The 15,269-nt window shown below is 44.4% G+C and overlaps 1 protein-coding gene across 3 annotated transcripts in view; it reads right to left on the bottom strand.

Annotated features, from left to right (window-relative positions):
* LOC309566747 (trinucleotide repeat-containing gene 6C protein-like) overlaps positions 1-15,269 on the bottom strand; it is a 456,012-nt gene that overhangs the window by 9,034 nt on the left and 431,709 nt on the right. For all 3 annotated transcript variants that reach the window (XM_082272022.1, XM_082272023.1, XM_082272024.1), the window contains 4 exons: positions 4,115-4,346; positions 925-1,092; positions 514-699; positions 268-411 (listed from right to left, as the gene is read on the bottom strand). In XM_082272022.1, the coding sequence (XP_082128148.1) occupies positions 268-411; positions 514-699; positions 925-1,092; positions 4,115-4,346 (730 nt within the window). The remainder of the gene's footprint in view (positions 1-267; positions 412-513; positions 700-924; positions 1,093-4,114; positions 4,347-15,269) is intronic.

Genomic DNA, 15,269 nt, shown 5'->3' with positions numbered 1-15,269 from the left:
CTTTCTAAGCTAAGCTACACAAGTAGCTAGCCAGAAAATTAATAACATCAAAAGATAAAGATATTTACATACTAGTAACAGAAAAATTTTCATTTTTGACTGGAGTTTCCCTTTAAACGGTTGTTTAACAGTACAAAATGAGCTAGGCCAATAAAATCAATTTATAAAGCTCCTTGACCTCTGTCATCCAGTTATGAAACGTGAAATTACAATTACAGAAATGTTTAAAAGGTTAAGAAAACAAATATCAGTTTTTAATCTGGTTACCTCCGCTTTTGAGCAGATAACGGTTGACATCCTGGATTGTGGTATTAATGGTGGGCCCAGTAGGAACACTTCCTGGGGTCACATCAGGATCATTCTCGGGGTCAATGTTTTGCAGTCCTTTCCAAGGCACTCCTGGGTGAAATTCTAAGTCAGGTACACAACAATGAGTCAAACTCTGAAGTGTCAGCTTCCATTATATAATGAGTAACAAAAAAAAAAAAAAAAATACATCAAGGAAACACTAACCAGGAGGCCAGTTGATACTGGACCCATTGGAGATTTTGTCGTTCTCAGATTTGGCACGTGACCAGCTGTCGGGAACAGGAGGACTTGTTGGTGATTCACTGTTTGGGAGAAGATCGTACCGACTGTAGGCATCCTCCATATTGGGCTTTGCAGAAGGGCCAATGCCAAGACTCCCGGGAAGAGCAGCTGCAGAAAAAACGTGAATCAAAGTCAACAAATGGCATATAAATTTGCTCAAAATCTATAGTAGTATGGTGTGAAAGACCATGACACAGCTGGGATGGATGGGGTAGAGCATAATGATGTGGTTATTAAGAAAAAATAAACTCCCATAAACAAAATGTTGGCAGATAGGGTGCATGCACAGGAGACAAGAATTTTAAACCCCTAAGGGTACAAATGATGACTTACTTGACTTGCCAGGACTAGGATCAAGAGAAGCAGAATTTGCCAGGCTATCCATGGAGTTGGGATGAGTCCATTGTGGCAGGCGAGACTGAGACTGGGATGTATCCTTCACTGATAAACCCCCAGCCATGTCCATGCTGCTTACATTCATAGCAGGGTTTATTCCAGAAACTGTATGGAAGAGATGTATACAGTTAGGATTTAAAACCTAACTACATAGTACATACTTTTTCTTATTCAATGTATTAAAATAAGGGTGAGTTACTTGACTGCGAAGATATGGTGCACACAGTTTTTACATCTTATTCCTGACCTAGACAGTTGCATCTTACTCGTCAATGCAACATTTATACACTGATAGTGCATTTGTTTTCTACTGATTTTCTCTTAAACCCCATGTAGATTTCATGGCATGTTAACTTTGTGACTAGAAATAAAATGAAAGAAAACCTGTGTTGAGAAAACTGCATGGGCCAACTTTGCAGGCCTCTGTTTTTGACAATGCTGGTTTTCCCAGCACACAAAGGCCTTTACCAGAGAATAAATGGCCACAGGTCTCTCTAAGGGAGAATGGTCAAGGCCGAAACTTTACCATTCAGGGCACTGAAGGCCAAAGTTTGCTCAAGCACAGATCCCAAAAAGTATCATCTACGGAGAAGCTTTCAGTCTTGCATCTTGCAAAGTAAGCCTTCCAAGTGTGATGTTAGATCTTCCAAAATGTAGATTTCCTAGCTTTAAGCAGCGAAGGAAAAGCGATGAGAGCCCGATCTCTCAGACCAGTGACCATGAAGCAGGATGGTAGACTGGTCCAGAAGACAGTAGGTTGGGACAGACTGGAAGTGCCCCCACCACACTACCAGGACCTTCTGGGCCAATTTGGTGTAACAAAGATCACCGGAATGCTCTCGATTTTGAGCCTGTGAAGCAGTCAAGGAAGAACCCACTGCAATGGCCTTTGAATAACTTAACCTAGCCATTAACCTATCCATCTTGTTGTTGAAGCAGGATGCCAATAGCTCTACATCTGACATCCCCTGTGGGGGTGGTAGTAGATGCTCTGGAACACATCAGAGTGAACAAACCATTCCCCTAGGTCTAGATGTTAACAACTGAGGAAATCTACCTGCCGATTGTCTATTCTGGGAAAGTTGACCGTAGACAAGGCTGGAATGTGCCTTCTGGTCCAAGCCAGAAATAGGATCACTTTTTATAGGGGTGTGCAACTTCTGGTGTCGCCCTGATTGATATAGGCCGTAGCTATGGTGTTGTGTGACTTTTGTCTGTCACTCCCCAAAAGCTGGTCGGTGAATGGCCCTTTACTCAAAAGCATTATTGGTAGTGTGGATTCCCTCAACAGCCACACCCCTTGAATCATTTTTGTCCCTGTTACTACTCCTAGGTCTAACAGGCTGGTAACTTGGAGAAACTCCCCAAGATTTTCCCCCGATTCCAGCACAGTGCTGGTCAGCCACCAGGTCAGAGATAGCATGGACTTGCAACTCCGATGCATAGATCAGTCTAGAGAGTGAGGGAGTTTTCTCATGCAGTCAGTACACGGAGTTGCAGAGGCCTGGAGTGATATTGAGCAAACATCTCCATGAGGGCCCAGTATCTTCATGCAAAATTGGACCGTTGAAAGCTTCTTGAAGCACAGAATATAGGCATGATCCTGGAAAGTCAATACCTATTCCTGGGGAAAAATAATGGTTTCTACAAAATTCAAGCCCGTATCCCTGGGACAGCATGTCCTGGAATGAAGATTCAAAATGCCGAGCCCAGGTGGCAGCAAAAGACCAATAGGCTTCCCCCCAATTTGCATCAGTGTGGGTGCCCCTTCCCAGTTTATCACCCTGGGGTTGTGAGTTGTAGTGGGTTTTGGAGCAGCCTGCTTGTTAGCCATATTAGGTGTGTGTGCAAACATGTCTGACAGCGTAAAGGGGAATGAGTATTAGGAAGGCAAGAGTGATTTGATCAAATATAGACATTCATTTTTGTGTTTCTGTGTGCAATTTGGTAATATTTTAATAAAAGGTCTTAAACTATATTACACTTTCGGGAAATTCTATTTATATTATTTTTACCTGCAGAATATGGGCAATTGGAGTAATACGTCATAAAGGAAATTTGTACATCCTGTTTATTATTGTATTTTATATGTATTGCACACTGCACTAATAATGTTTTCATTACATGTTTGCATTCTTTTGAGTCCTGATAAGATTTAGCCTGCCTATGTTATGCCCCTTGTTACCACAAAAGTACAATTGTAATGTTAATGTGTATGTTAACGTGATACCTACGTAATCATGTGTATAAAAACCTTCAACTGTGTCAGAACAGTTATTTTGGAAAGATGCGGAGTGTATATTTTTGTGTCTGTTCCCTACTGCAGTAGTTATTAGTTTGGAACCATTAACCAATATGAGGATAGGAGTTGCCTATCTAAAAAATGTCCAGAACATAAGGGAAGAGACAGATTTGGAAGGTTGGCTTTGAAAAGGACAAGTCATTAGAGACTTTATTATGCTTAAAGTATAATTATAATATAATGAGTTATTTTGGCACACACCATGTGGAAGGCAATTGTTGCACAGTGGTGTTTTATAATTTTGCCTTGGAGAACAGAAGATACACGGTTTCTGTAGGCGTGTTTTCACTGCGATTGATTATAAAGAAGAAAATTTACAATTACTGTGTTTTTCCTTTTAATTTTTCATTTTACTAAAGATTCTAGTGACTCTTTTTTTTATATTGAACTATATTCACTAATCAAGTTTGTGTTACAGGTTTACACTATTTGCACTTTATGTAAGATTGTATTGTTTTAAAAATGGAATACCAACAACACTTTTTCAAGCTGAAGGAGTTTAAGCATGCATGGGATAGGCATAAGGCTATCCTTCATATAAGATAGGGCCAGGGACTATTCATAGGATTCAGATATACTGGGCAGACTAGATGGGCCAAATGGTTCTTATCTGCCGACACATTCTATGTTTCTATAAGCTCAAAGCAGTAGATTTGTGCTGAAGAAAATTAAAAAAAAAAGTAGGGAAAAAATATTTGCACTGGCCATAGTAACCAGATTTCAGGATTTATTTTTATATCGTTCTACTACAGTAACGTTTTTTTTTTTTTTTTTTAAATACCACGGTTATTAAAAGCAAGTTTTAATGGAAAGCATAGAACATACCAATTGGGTAAGGAGAGAAAGTATTTGAAGAAGACTGCTGTTCTTTGGTGTGCAGGTCAGTCAGGCTTGGACCTGGGTTATGGGGTGAGTAGCTGTCCAGAGCTGACTTGCCTGCAGGAGGATGTAATGGTGGATGTGGAGGGGGAGTCTGTTGCTTCAAAAGCAGAGCCTGGGCCAGCTGGCGCTGATGTTGCTGTATCTGCTGCTGCATGTTATTGATTGTACGTGCAACCTGCACAGGAGAAAAAGCAGAAATATTGGAATTTTAAAGGCAATTTAAAGCTGAACGTCAGGCAGATCTAACAGACAGAAATTATTGTCATCTCTTAAATGAATACAACACTCAAATTTTATTTTATTTTTTCTTTAATGCAAGCACTGTAAATATCCACATTTGACCTGTTACTAGCCTCTTGCAATCCCCTTCACAGCAGAGCCCAGATGGAAGGGAAAAAGCAGCACAAGGAGACAGTCAGTTGTGTTACTGTATCATAGATCACTGCGCAGAACAGTGCAAACTAAAATGAATGACAAATGTGAAAGGTGAAACTTCAGTACAAAATGATTGCTACAAGCAAGTGCTCAGTGAAAGTTCAAGAAAAAAAAAAAATCACAATGTTGATCCAGATAAAGTGTTGAGGTGCCTCACAACTTCAAATTCATGCAGTGAACTGTGCTTTTCACCCTCTTGTGTCTGCACTTACCAAACGATATGGACCCCTTCGCAATATTTCGTGTGGGTCTATTGGGCTGTATATAGTAAGTGAGAGGATGTCACATCTCATGCATCTTGTAGCTTGGTATTCATAAATGAAGAAGAGAGAATCCCAATAGTGGAATACAGCCTTGTTTATTAGTATATCTACTAATAAACAAGGCTATATTACACTATTGGGATTCTCTCTTCTCCATTTATGAATGCCACTGTTTTGCACTGTGATCCATGATGGATTATGTATTATTTCTTCAACAGAACTCCCGCACTGATTCCTGTGTGCAATCTGACCAGAATTGTGAGTGGGTACCTGGCAGTGGAGGAGGGGGGTGGTCAAGATGCAAACAAGCGGAACTTTCCCTTTTGGGTGAAGTTCAGTTTTAAGAAAAAAAAAAAAAGAAGCAAGGACATGTGGCAATGCAAATCTACTTAAAGTAGTTGTAAACGTTAAGATTTTTTTAAATTTTTTAATAACAAACACGTTATACTTACCTGCTCTGTGCAATGCTTTTGCATAGAGCAACCTCAATCCACTTCTTCTAGGGCACCCGCCGGCGCGTCAGACCCCTCCTCCTCATTGGGTGTGATGAGGAAAAGGGAAGCAGCCATTTTGTTTATCAAATATTTACTTATGATTATCGGGCATTGATTTGTGATTAAGCAGATATATTGGATTTATCTTGTGTGAGAAGTCATATTTTAGAGCAGCTGTTGTGTTCAGCCCTTCATTTGCAAGATTGCTATCTCAAGTCTTTAAAGATTTGTTCAATGAACTAAACTGGAAGTCACACATCTATGTGAATGGCCGTCCGCATACCAAAAGACTCCAAGATTTCATCAGATGGGACTTCAAAAGAAATTAGATAGCTAGGTGCCACCCATTGTAGTGTATAAAACTGTATTGGAAACCCTAGTCAGTTAGAGCAATGTTCATTAAGCCAACAGAATGTATGTGATTGACTTGCTCTCCAAACATGGCTTCCTACCTACATGTTTGTCTAAATAAATATAATTTTCAATCTGGCTTCAACAGTCAAAATGTTATTGAAACCCGTGAGTTTTGGGATTACCCTTACAGGTGCCTCCACGGAAAGCCAATGGCTCCTGCTGCTATCAATCTGTCCAATGAGGAGAGTGACAGTGGCTGAAGACTCTGTGCTATTGCACATCGCGGGATAGGGTTCAGGTAAGAAAAAAGAGGGGTGGAGGGATTTCTGCAGCACAGAAGGTTTTTCACCTTAATGCATAGGATGCATTTAGGTAATAAAACCTTAAGGCTTTACAACCACTTTAAGGCATATTGCTTACAAAATAATTCACTTATATGCTACGTTATTTTTATAGTAGTTAAATATTTGAAGCTGAACACCAAGCAGAAAGCTAAATTATATTATATCAAAAAACATGGAAGGTATATAAATAACTTAAGAAGTTCTAGTTTTGTTCAGACAACTTTTGAGGACCCGACACCCTTGTCGGATAGTACAGCCAAGTCCTGAACCTCCCAAAAGACTGAACTGAAATTAAGCAATACATGTACTATACTATACATGTACTATGTACAATACTATGTAAACAAGGCAGACGGCTGTTTAGTTAGACAGGAAGGGAGAGATTGTGTGTTCCTAGTAATCAGGAACACTGATCTCTCACCTACTGCAGTCAGTCAAGTCCAAATACAGTTAGAAAACACTCTTTAGGAACACACTTAACCCCTTGATCGCCCCTGACGTTAACCCCCTTCCCTGCCAGTGTCATTTATACAGTAACAGTGCATATTTAGCACTGATCACTGTATTGGTGTCACTGGTCCCCAAATAGTGTCACTTTGTGTCAGATTTGTCGGCCACAATGTCGCAGTCCCGCTAAAAATCGCTGATCGCCACCAATAATATTAAAACACAATTAAATAAAAAGTCCATAAATCTATCCCATAGTTTGTAGACGCCATAACTTTTGCGCAAACCAGTCAATATACGCTTATTGGGATATTTTTTTTTACCAAAAATATGTAGCAGGATACAAATTGGCCTAAAGTGATAAAGAAATTCGATTTTTTACATTTTTTTTATTGGGACGGTTTTACAGCAGAAAGTAAAAATACTGTTTTTTTTCCAAAATTGTCTGTCTTTTTTGTTTATAAGGCAATAAATAAAAAACCGCAGAGGTGATCAAATACCACTAAAATAAAGCTCTATTTGTGGGGAAAAAAAGGACATCAATTTATTTGGGTACGGTGTCGCATGACTGTGCAGCCTTAGTTAAAGCAACGCAGTTCCGTTTCACAAAAAATGGCCTGGTGATTAGGGAGGCAAAACCTTCTGGGGCTGAAGTGGTTAAGAAGCAGCAGTACACTGATGTGGTCACCTCCTGTACGTGTGCTTTCTGAAATAGAGCCCTGCCAGAACTACAGGAAGCTGATGTTATCTAAAACTAAAATATAATTTTAATGACTAAATAAATTAAAGGTTTTTAATACCTGCCTGGTGTTCAGAAAAAATATTTTAATAGATGTGTGTGTTTTAAAAACCCTACAGATATACAATATCAATGTCTGGAGTAATGGATTTTGGAGTTTCTAAAGGCAGGACAGGAAAAGAAAAGATATCTGTGCTTAAAACCAATAAGGTTTTGATTAGGGATGATCGAACGGTTCGGGTCGACCATCGGTTCGACCCGAACATTGGATGTTCGATATTCGGCCGAATACCGAACTTTTTGCGGCAAAAGTTCGGTATTCGGCCACCAGAACGGCCCAAAATGCACTGGGACAGGAACTGGGCTTTAAAAGCCCGTGATTGGCCCAGAAACGTCTGCAAAAGCCAATGAGGGGGCAGGAGTCTCCTAGGAACGTGATTGGAGTGACTACGGGGACCAGAGGCCAATCAGGAGTGAATACGCCCCACACTATATAAGATGGCCCCGCCTAACCCCTAGCACAGTTATCCAGAGCCTGTTGAAGAGAGTTGAAGCAGTTCTGTCTGACTCCTGCTTGCTACACTACATTTCCTACATATCGAGTGGTTCTAAAGCTCCATATAGCAGAATTGTATTTAGCTTACAGCCAGTGTAGTTAGATACAGCGATTGTGCTGGTTCTTAGAGTTAAAAAAAAAAAAAAAAAAAAAACTTAAGGGACAGTGTCAGTCTTCTGCTGTATGGAGCTTTCTATTTAGTGGAAAGGGATATCTAGTGTAGTTAGGGAACTTTGTACTACATTAGTTAGATTTGAAAATTTAGTTTCTGTAGGGAAAGTGTGAGGGTTCTGTTTAGTGAGCACGTGGCACAGTGCTGCTGTATCACAGCAGGTATACGTGCTTGCTAGGCAGCAAAATACAGTGACAACTTAACGCCTGTTGTTCAAAGCGTTAGGTGCACTGTACAAAAGCCTTTGCAACTGTGCGTGACACGCAACTGCTGTGCTGTATCCAGCGACAACTGTGGGTCGCATAGCAGTGTGCGTTTTTCACCGCACACAGTTGCCAACGCATCAGTGACAACCTAACGCCTGTTGTTCAAAGCGTTAGGTCCACTGTGCAAAAGGCTTTGCTACTGTGCGTGAACCGCAACTGCTGTGCTGTATCCAGCGACAACTGTGGGTCGCATAGCAGTGTGCGTTTTTCACCGCACACAGTTGCCAACGCATCATTGAGAAATATGCCTGGTAGACCAAGAAAAGGCATACGTGGCCCTGCTGCGGAAAGGGGCACAGCTTCTAGGGTGTCTAGAGGCAGGGGTGGACGTGGTGGTCAGTCCTCAGCCAGGCCACCATTTGGATTGTTCTCCGGCAGTGGCCAAGCTATACGTCCACAGTATGTACAGGAGGTGGTGGACTATATGAACAAACCCTCATCATTGGCATCATCTGCAACTACAGTGACCCAGGCAGAGAAAAGTGGTCAGTCTTCTGCAGTTGTCAGAACAAATACAGATGAGTCCATGTCCACCTCATGTCCTCCCTTAGACCCAATTTCAGACATGGCAGAGGAGTCAGCTGAGCTGTTTGACCACAGTGTCGGCCATCTACTCCAGCCTGATGCTCAGTCCTTTATGGAGTCTGATGTTGGGTCTGAGTTTGAGGAGGAGGCAGAGCAAACAAGAGGGGAGAGCAGACGGCCCGCTCCATCTAAGGCCGCACCTGTTGTCTCCCAGGCCAGGCCTGATGCTCAGTCTTTGATAGAATCAGATGTTGGGTCTGAGGTTGAGGAGGAGGCAGAGCAAACAAGAGGGGAGAGCAGACGGCCCGCTCCATCTAAGGCCGCACCTGTTGTCTCCCAGGCCAGGCCTGATGCTCAGTCTTTGATGGAGTCAGATGTTGGGTCTGAGGTTGAGGAGGAGGCAGAGCAAGCAAGAGGGGAGAGCAGACGGCCTACTCCATCTAAGGCCGCACCTGTTGTCTCCCGGGCCACTATACACACCTCATCTTGCTGGGCCTTTTTTGAGACATCCCATGCAGATAAAACAGTTGCGATCTGCAAGATTTGTAAGAAGGGTATAAAACGTGGCAAAAATGTCAACCACCTGGGTACAAGCTGCCTAAACAGGCATTTGACAACCCACCACTCGGCCCGTTGGCAGGAGCATTTAAAGAACCCACAAAAGGGCCAAAGATTGGTCAGTCGGCCTCCTAGTTCTCCTCGCGCTCCTCCTCATGCTCCATCTGCTCCACCTGCTCCACCTGCACATCAGTCTGTTCCTGGCCCTGCTATAGTCACTCGTCACCTGTTGGCAGCCTCCACTGGCAGGGATGATGATATAGCAGGCAGTGTCGCATCTACCTCCAGCACACCACCAGCTGTATCATCTAGACGCCAAATTTCGATTCCACACATGCTGGAACGAAAAAAAATGTATACTCCCCGCCACCCACATGCCCAGCGTCTAAACAGTAGTTTGGCTAAACTACTGGCTCTGCAACTATTACCATTTAACCTGGTAGAGTCTGCTCCCTTCCGTGACTTCGCAAAATGTGCAGTTCCACAGTGGCAGGTGCCAAGTCGGCATTACTTTTCCCGTAAGGCCCTGCCATCCCTATACCAACATGTGGAAGGCAATGTAGTGTCATCCCTGGCCAAGTCAGTCAGCCGTAAGATACACTTGACGGCTGACACTTGGTCAAGCAAACATGGGCAGGGACGGTACATTTCTGTCACTGCTCACTGGGTGACACTGCTTGCCAGTGGAAGGGATTGTAGCCAGGGCTCGGTGCTGCAGCCAGTGTTGCCCCCACGTCTGCAAACAGCTGGTGGTGTCGCTGATCCGGGTAGATCGATCACTTCTACCCCCTCCTGCTCCTCCTCCTCTACCTCCTCCATGCCCTCCTCTGCAGAATGGTCCTTTGAATATGATGAGATACCACGTAAACGTTCAAAGGGCTATTCTATGTCTCAGGCCAAAAGGTGTCACGCAGTGCTGCAGCTTGTGTGTCTAGGGGACAGGCAGCACACTGCCCCTCAGATTCTTGGGGCTCTGCAGGCACAGGCCCAGAGGTGGTTGACACCACGCCAGCTGCAGCCAGGGATGGTGGTTACTGATAATGGGTCAAACCTCCTGGCCGCCCTTCGTCAGGGAAAGTTAACCCATGTGCCATGCCTGGCGCATGTCCTGAATCTCGCGGTACAGCGGTTTTTGAACTCGTACCCGGGAATGCAGGATGTGCTAAGGATGGCAAGAAGGGTGTGCAGTCACTTCAGGCGGTCGTACAGTGCCACTGCACGTTTGGCCGAAGTGCAGCGCGAGTTTCACCTGCCGGTACACCGCCTCATCTGTGACATGCCCACCCGCTGGAACTCCACCTTGGCTATGCTGCAGCGCCTGTACACGCAGCAGAGGGCCCTCAATGAATACCTATGCGAGTACGGCACCAGCACTGGCTCTGCGCGCCTGGGCTTCTTTTCACCACGGCAGTGGCTTTTGATTAAGGATGCATGCGCTGTCCTCTCGCCATTTGAGGAGGCCACAAGGATGGTCAGCCGGGACAGCGCATGCATCAGTGACACCCTACCGGTACTGTTTTTGTTGGAGCACACTCCGCGTGGCATTATGGACAGGGCACTGGAGGCAGAGCAGCAGGAGGAAGAGGAGGACTTCCTTGCCTCTCAAGGCCCCCTTTATCCTGAGAATCCTGACCCCATTATGCCTAGCTCCCAGAGGCCCGAGCAGGATCCAGGGGTGGAAGAGGAGGAGGAGGACGATTCTGCGGGAACTTTTGCAGGGTTTGAGGAGGAGGAGGAGGAAGACATGCGGCAATCTGCAAGGCCTAGTTTGACTCCCTCGGGACACTTTGGAGTAGTACGTGGCTGGGAGGAGGAGGAGCCCGTTGAAGATAATGTCGTTATGAGTGACCCCGAGGAGTCAGCTTCTCAGGCCTTCGCTAATTTGCGACGCATGGGAAACATCATGCTCCAGAGCCTGCGAAAGGACCCCAGAATCAAGGCCATTAAAGAGACTAACCACTATTGGTTGGCCACCCTACTTGACCCCCGGTACAAGTGTAAAGTCTCTGAGCTTTTCCCATCCACCCATAGAGTCCACAGGATCAAATCCCTTGAGGACAGTCTCAAGAGGAATCTGGTGAACATGTTCCCCGACTCCCGTAGGGTGCAGGGGCGGGGACAACCTACCATGGATTCTACTGGTGGTCACGAGAGGAGCGTTGGAGAAGGCGTGCGGTTGACGGATGCCTTTCGGTCTTTTTTTAGTCCTCACCGCCCAGGCCTCTCAGCTGCCACATTGCATCGACAGCGTCTGCATCACATGGTGGACGATTACGTGAGGGCACAAAGTGACACAGAGGGCTTTTCATGTGACGAATCCGATCCACTGGCATACTGGGTCTTAAGATTAGACCACTGGCCAGAACTGGCCCAGTATGCCATGGAGTTGTTGGCCTGCCCTGCTTCCAGTGTCCTATCGGAACGGGCATTCAGCGCAGCAGGAGGATTCGTCACAGACCATCGAACTAGACTCTCCACCGACTCAGTCGACCGTTTGACATTCATTAAGATGAATCAGTCGTGGATATCAAGCTTTGATGCACCTGATGCAGACCTTGTAGACTAGGCTATCGTTGTGATGTGGCAGTTGAGCCTCAGTTTAAGCCTGGACCATGGTGCCACCCTCAAACCCTCCTCTCATTCTCTTTACGTTCACAGAACCTCATTTTGGTTATGACAAAAACGACAATGTTTGCGCACCTGTTCCACAGGTGCACACCTTTACAATTTTTGGGCCTCCTTCAACACCAGCTCTTTGGGGTTAAGGTGGGGAGGCTATGCTAAAACAAAAACGACAATGTTTGCGCACCTGTTCCACAGGTGCACACCTTTACAATTTTTGGGCCTCCTTCAACACCAGCTCTTTGGGGTTAAGGTGGGGAGGCTATGCTAAAACAAAAACGACAATGTTTGCGCACCTGTTCCACAGGTGCACACCTTTACAATTTTTGGGCCTCCTTCAACACCAGCTCTTTGGGGTTAAGGTGGGGAGGCTATGCTAAAACAAAAACGACAATGTTTGCGCACCTGTTCCACAGGTGCACACCTTTACAATTTTTGGGCCTCCTTCAACACCAGCTCTTTGGGGTTAAGGTGGGGAGGCTATGCTAAAACAAAAACGACAATGTTTGCGCACCTGTTCCACAGGTGCACACCTTTACAATTTTTGGGCCTCCTTCAACACCAGCTCTTTGGGGTTAAGGTGGGGAGGCTATGCTAAAACAAAAACTACAATGTTTGCGCACCTGTTCCACAGGTGCACACCTTTACAATTTTTGGGCCTCCTTCAACGCCAGCTCTTTGGGGTTAAGGTGGGGAGGCTATGCTAAAACAAAAACGACAATGTTTGCGCACCTGTTCCACAGGTGCACACCTTTACAATTTTTGGGCCTCCTTCAACACCAGCTCTTTGGGGTTAAGGTGGGGAGGCTATGCTAAAACAAAAACTACAATGTTTGCGCACCTGTTCCACAGGTGCACACCTTTACAATTTTTGGGCCTCCTTCAACACCAGCTCTTTGGGGTTAAGGTGGGGAGGCTATGCTAAACAAAAACTACCATGTTTGCGAACCTGTTCCACAGGTGCACACCTTTACAATTTTTGGGCCTCCTTCAAAGCCAGCTCTTTGGGGTTATGGTGGGGAGGCTCCGCCAACACCAAAACTACCATGTTTGCGCACCTGTTTCACAGGTGCACACCTTCATAATTTTTACGCCTTCTTCAACACCAGCTCTTTGGGCTTACAGTGGTATGGCTCCGCCAACACCCAAACAACAATTTTTGCGCACCTGTCACACAGATGCATATCATTGTAATTTTTTTCCTTACAAAGGCAATTATTGCTTTCATTACCAGCACTTTCATAGGGATATGGTGTCAAGGCATCGTCCGCACCACCAAATGCCCAATTTTTAAGCATCCTTTACTTCTATTCAAAGTCAAGAGACAACAGTATTCATCCAAAACATCTCTAATCTTGTTCACTCTGCACTACATTGTGGCCCCTACCCCTAACCCTCAATGTATCCGTGCATATATGTCTGTTTCTTGTGAGATTTCAAGTTAAAGTGCACCAAACACCATTTTACATGAAATAAAGTGCAATTACATACATCTTTGGACTTCTTGAAACATTTGGTAATAAAAGCCCCATTGTGGAAATACACCCGTTAATTATATGCACATTTAAAGAGACAGCACCTTTTTCCAAAAAAACCTCTAATCTTGTTCCCAGTGCACTGCATTATGTCCCCATCATACACATTGGCTGAGCCGTTGATTAGGAGCAAAAGAAAGGTGCGGTTAAGCAAAAAAGTCATTTTTGAAGGTTTGGTATGCTGTAATTCTGGTTCTGGACATGCTACAGAGCTGAAACTTCACAGGTACAACTTTTAGACCCCCCAGACACTAAATCCAAAGAAATCTCTTTTTTTTTTTTTTTTTTTTTAATTTTTTCAATAATTGGCTATCTATCAAAAACGACAATTTTTAAGAACTTTTTTTTGTGTGATTAATAGTCCCTGGGGCATGACCCAGAACCCTAGGCACTTTTTAGGGGCATTTATTGGGTTTTAGGGCTTAAAAATGGTGTTTTTTGATTACAGAAGTTCGGGTCCCATTGATTTCAATGGGGTTCTGAAATCCGAACCGAACTTTCGTGAAGTTCGGGTGTTCTGGTCGAACCGAACTTTTCAAAAGTTCGATCATCCCTAGTTTTGATTAGCTAGATCTGTAAGAAAGCAATCTGTAGAAGCCACTTATTGTAAACTGTCAATCAATCCACAAAAGGAAAATGTTCACTGCACCAGAATAACAAAAAATGGATTTTTGTAAAATCTTACCGTAAAATCCTTTTCTCTTAGCTCATCGACAGACGTAGTCCTCGGTGATACACCACCTTCGGGTTATGTTACCTCCGCAGGAGCAGGACTAGACAGGAAATTAAAAAGCTCTGGCCACACCCTAGGGGCAGTCCCAGAGGGTATATCCTCTCTCTCTCTGCCTCAGCAAATCAGTTATGTGAAAAAGCCGTGCTTAGAGAATTTAACCCAACCCAACTCCAAAACAGAGGGGCGGGGACTACGTCTGTCGATGAGCTAAGAGAAAAGGATTTTACGGTAAGATTTTACAAAAATCCATTTTTCTCTAGCGCTCATCGACAGACGTAGTCCTCGGTGATACACCACCTTCGGGACGTCCCAGAGCAGTATCACAACTGAGGGGTGGGAAAATGGAAATCAAATCCCAATCTAGAAGGCCCAACCGGTGCCAACTAGAAGTTTACAATGCTCATCCTTAATGATGAGACTCAACAAAAAAAATTTTCAAACAGAAAAAAACCCTCGAGGTAGACCACCGGTCTCCTCAAATTGCGGCCTGCAAAACCTTGCGGCCAAATGAGGCATCCGCCGATGCCGTCACATCAATTTTATAGAATTTTGTAAAGGTATGTACCGACGACCAGGTGGCCGCCTTACATACCTGGACCACTGACGCCTGATGGCGAAAGGCCCAGGAAGTACTGAGCGCTCGAGTGGAGTGCGCCCTAACAGGGAACGGAGGACTCTGACCCTTAATAGAATAAGCCTGTACCACCGTCTGTCTAATCCATTTGGCAATGGTTGCGGCAGATGCAGGCAAACCCTTTCTGGGGCCATCCGTGATCACAAAAAGTGAATCCGTCTTACGGAATGATTCCGTAGCTTTCAGGTATACCCTGATTGCCCGAACCACATCTAAGGAATGCAACGCATGTTCCCGATGATGCTTGGGCTGAGGACACAAGGAAGGTAGTACAATATCTTCATTCAGATGAAAATCTGAAACCACCTTAGGAAGAAAAGATGGCTTAGGATGAAGTACTACCTTATCCCTATGAATCACTAGGTATGGGGACTGGCATGATAATGCAGCCAGTTCTGACACCCTGCGAGCAGAAGTAATA

Source organism: Pelophylax lessonae (genome assembly GCF_965119305.1).
Source record: "Pelophylax lessonae genome assembly, chromosome: 11".
Lineage (NCBI taxonomy): Eukaryota > Metazoa > Chordata > Amphibia > Anura > Ranidae > Pelophylax > Pelophylax lessonae.
Note: the sequence above shows the minus strand (reverse complement) of the source record. Positions and strands in the feature narration are given on the sequence as shown.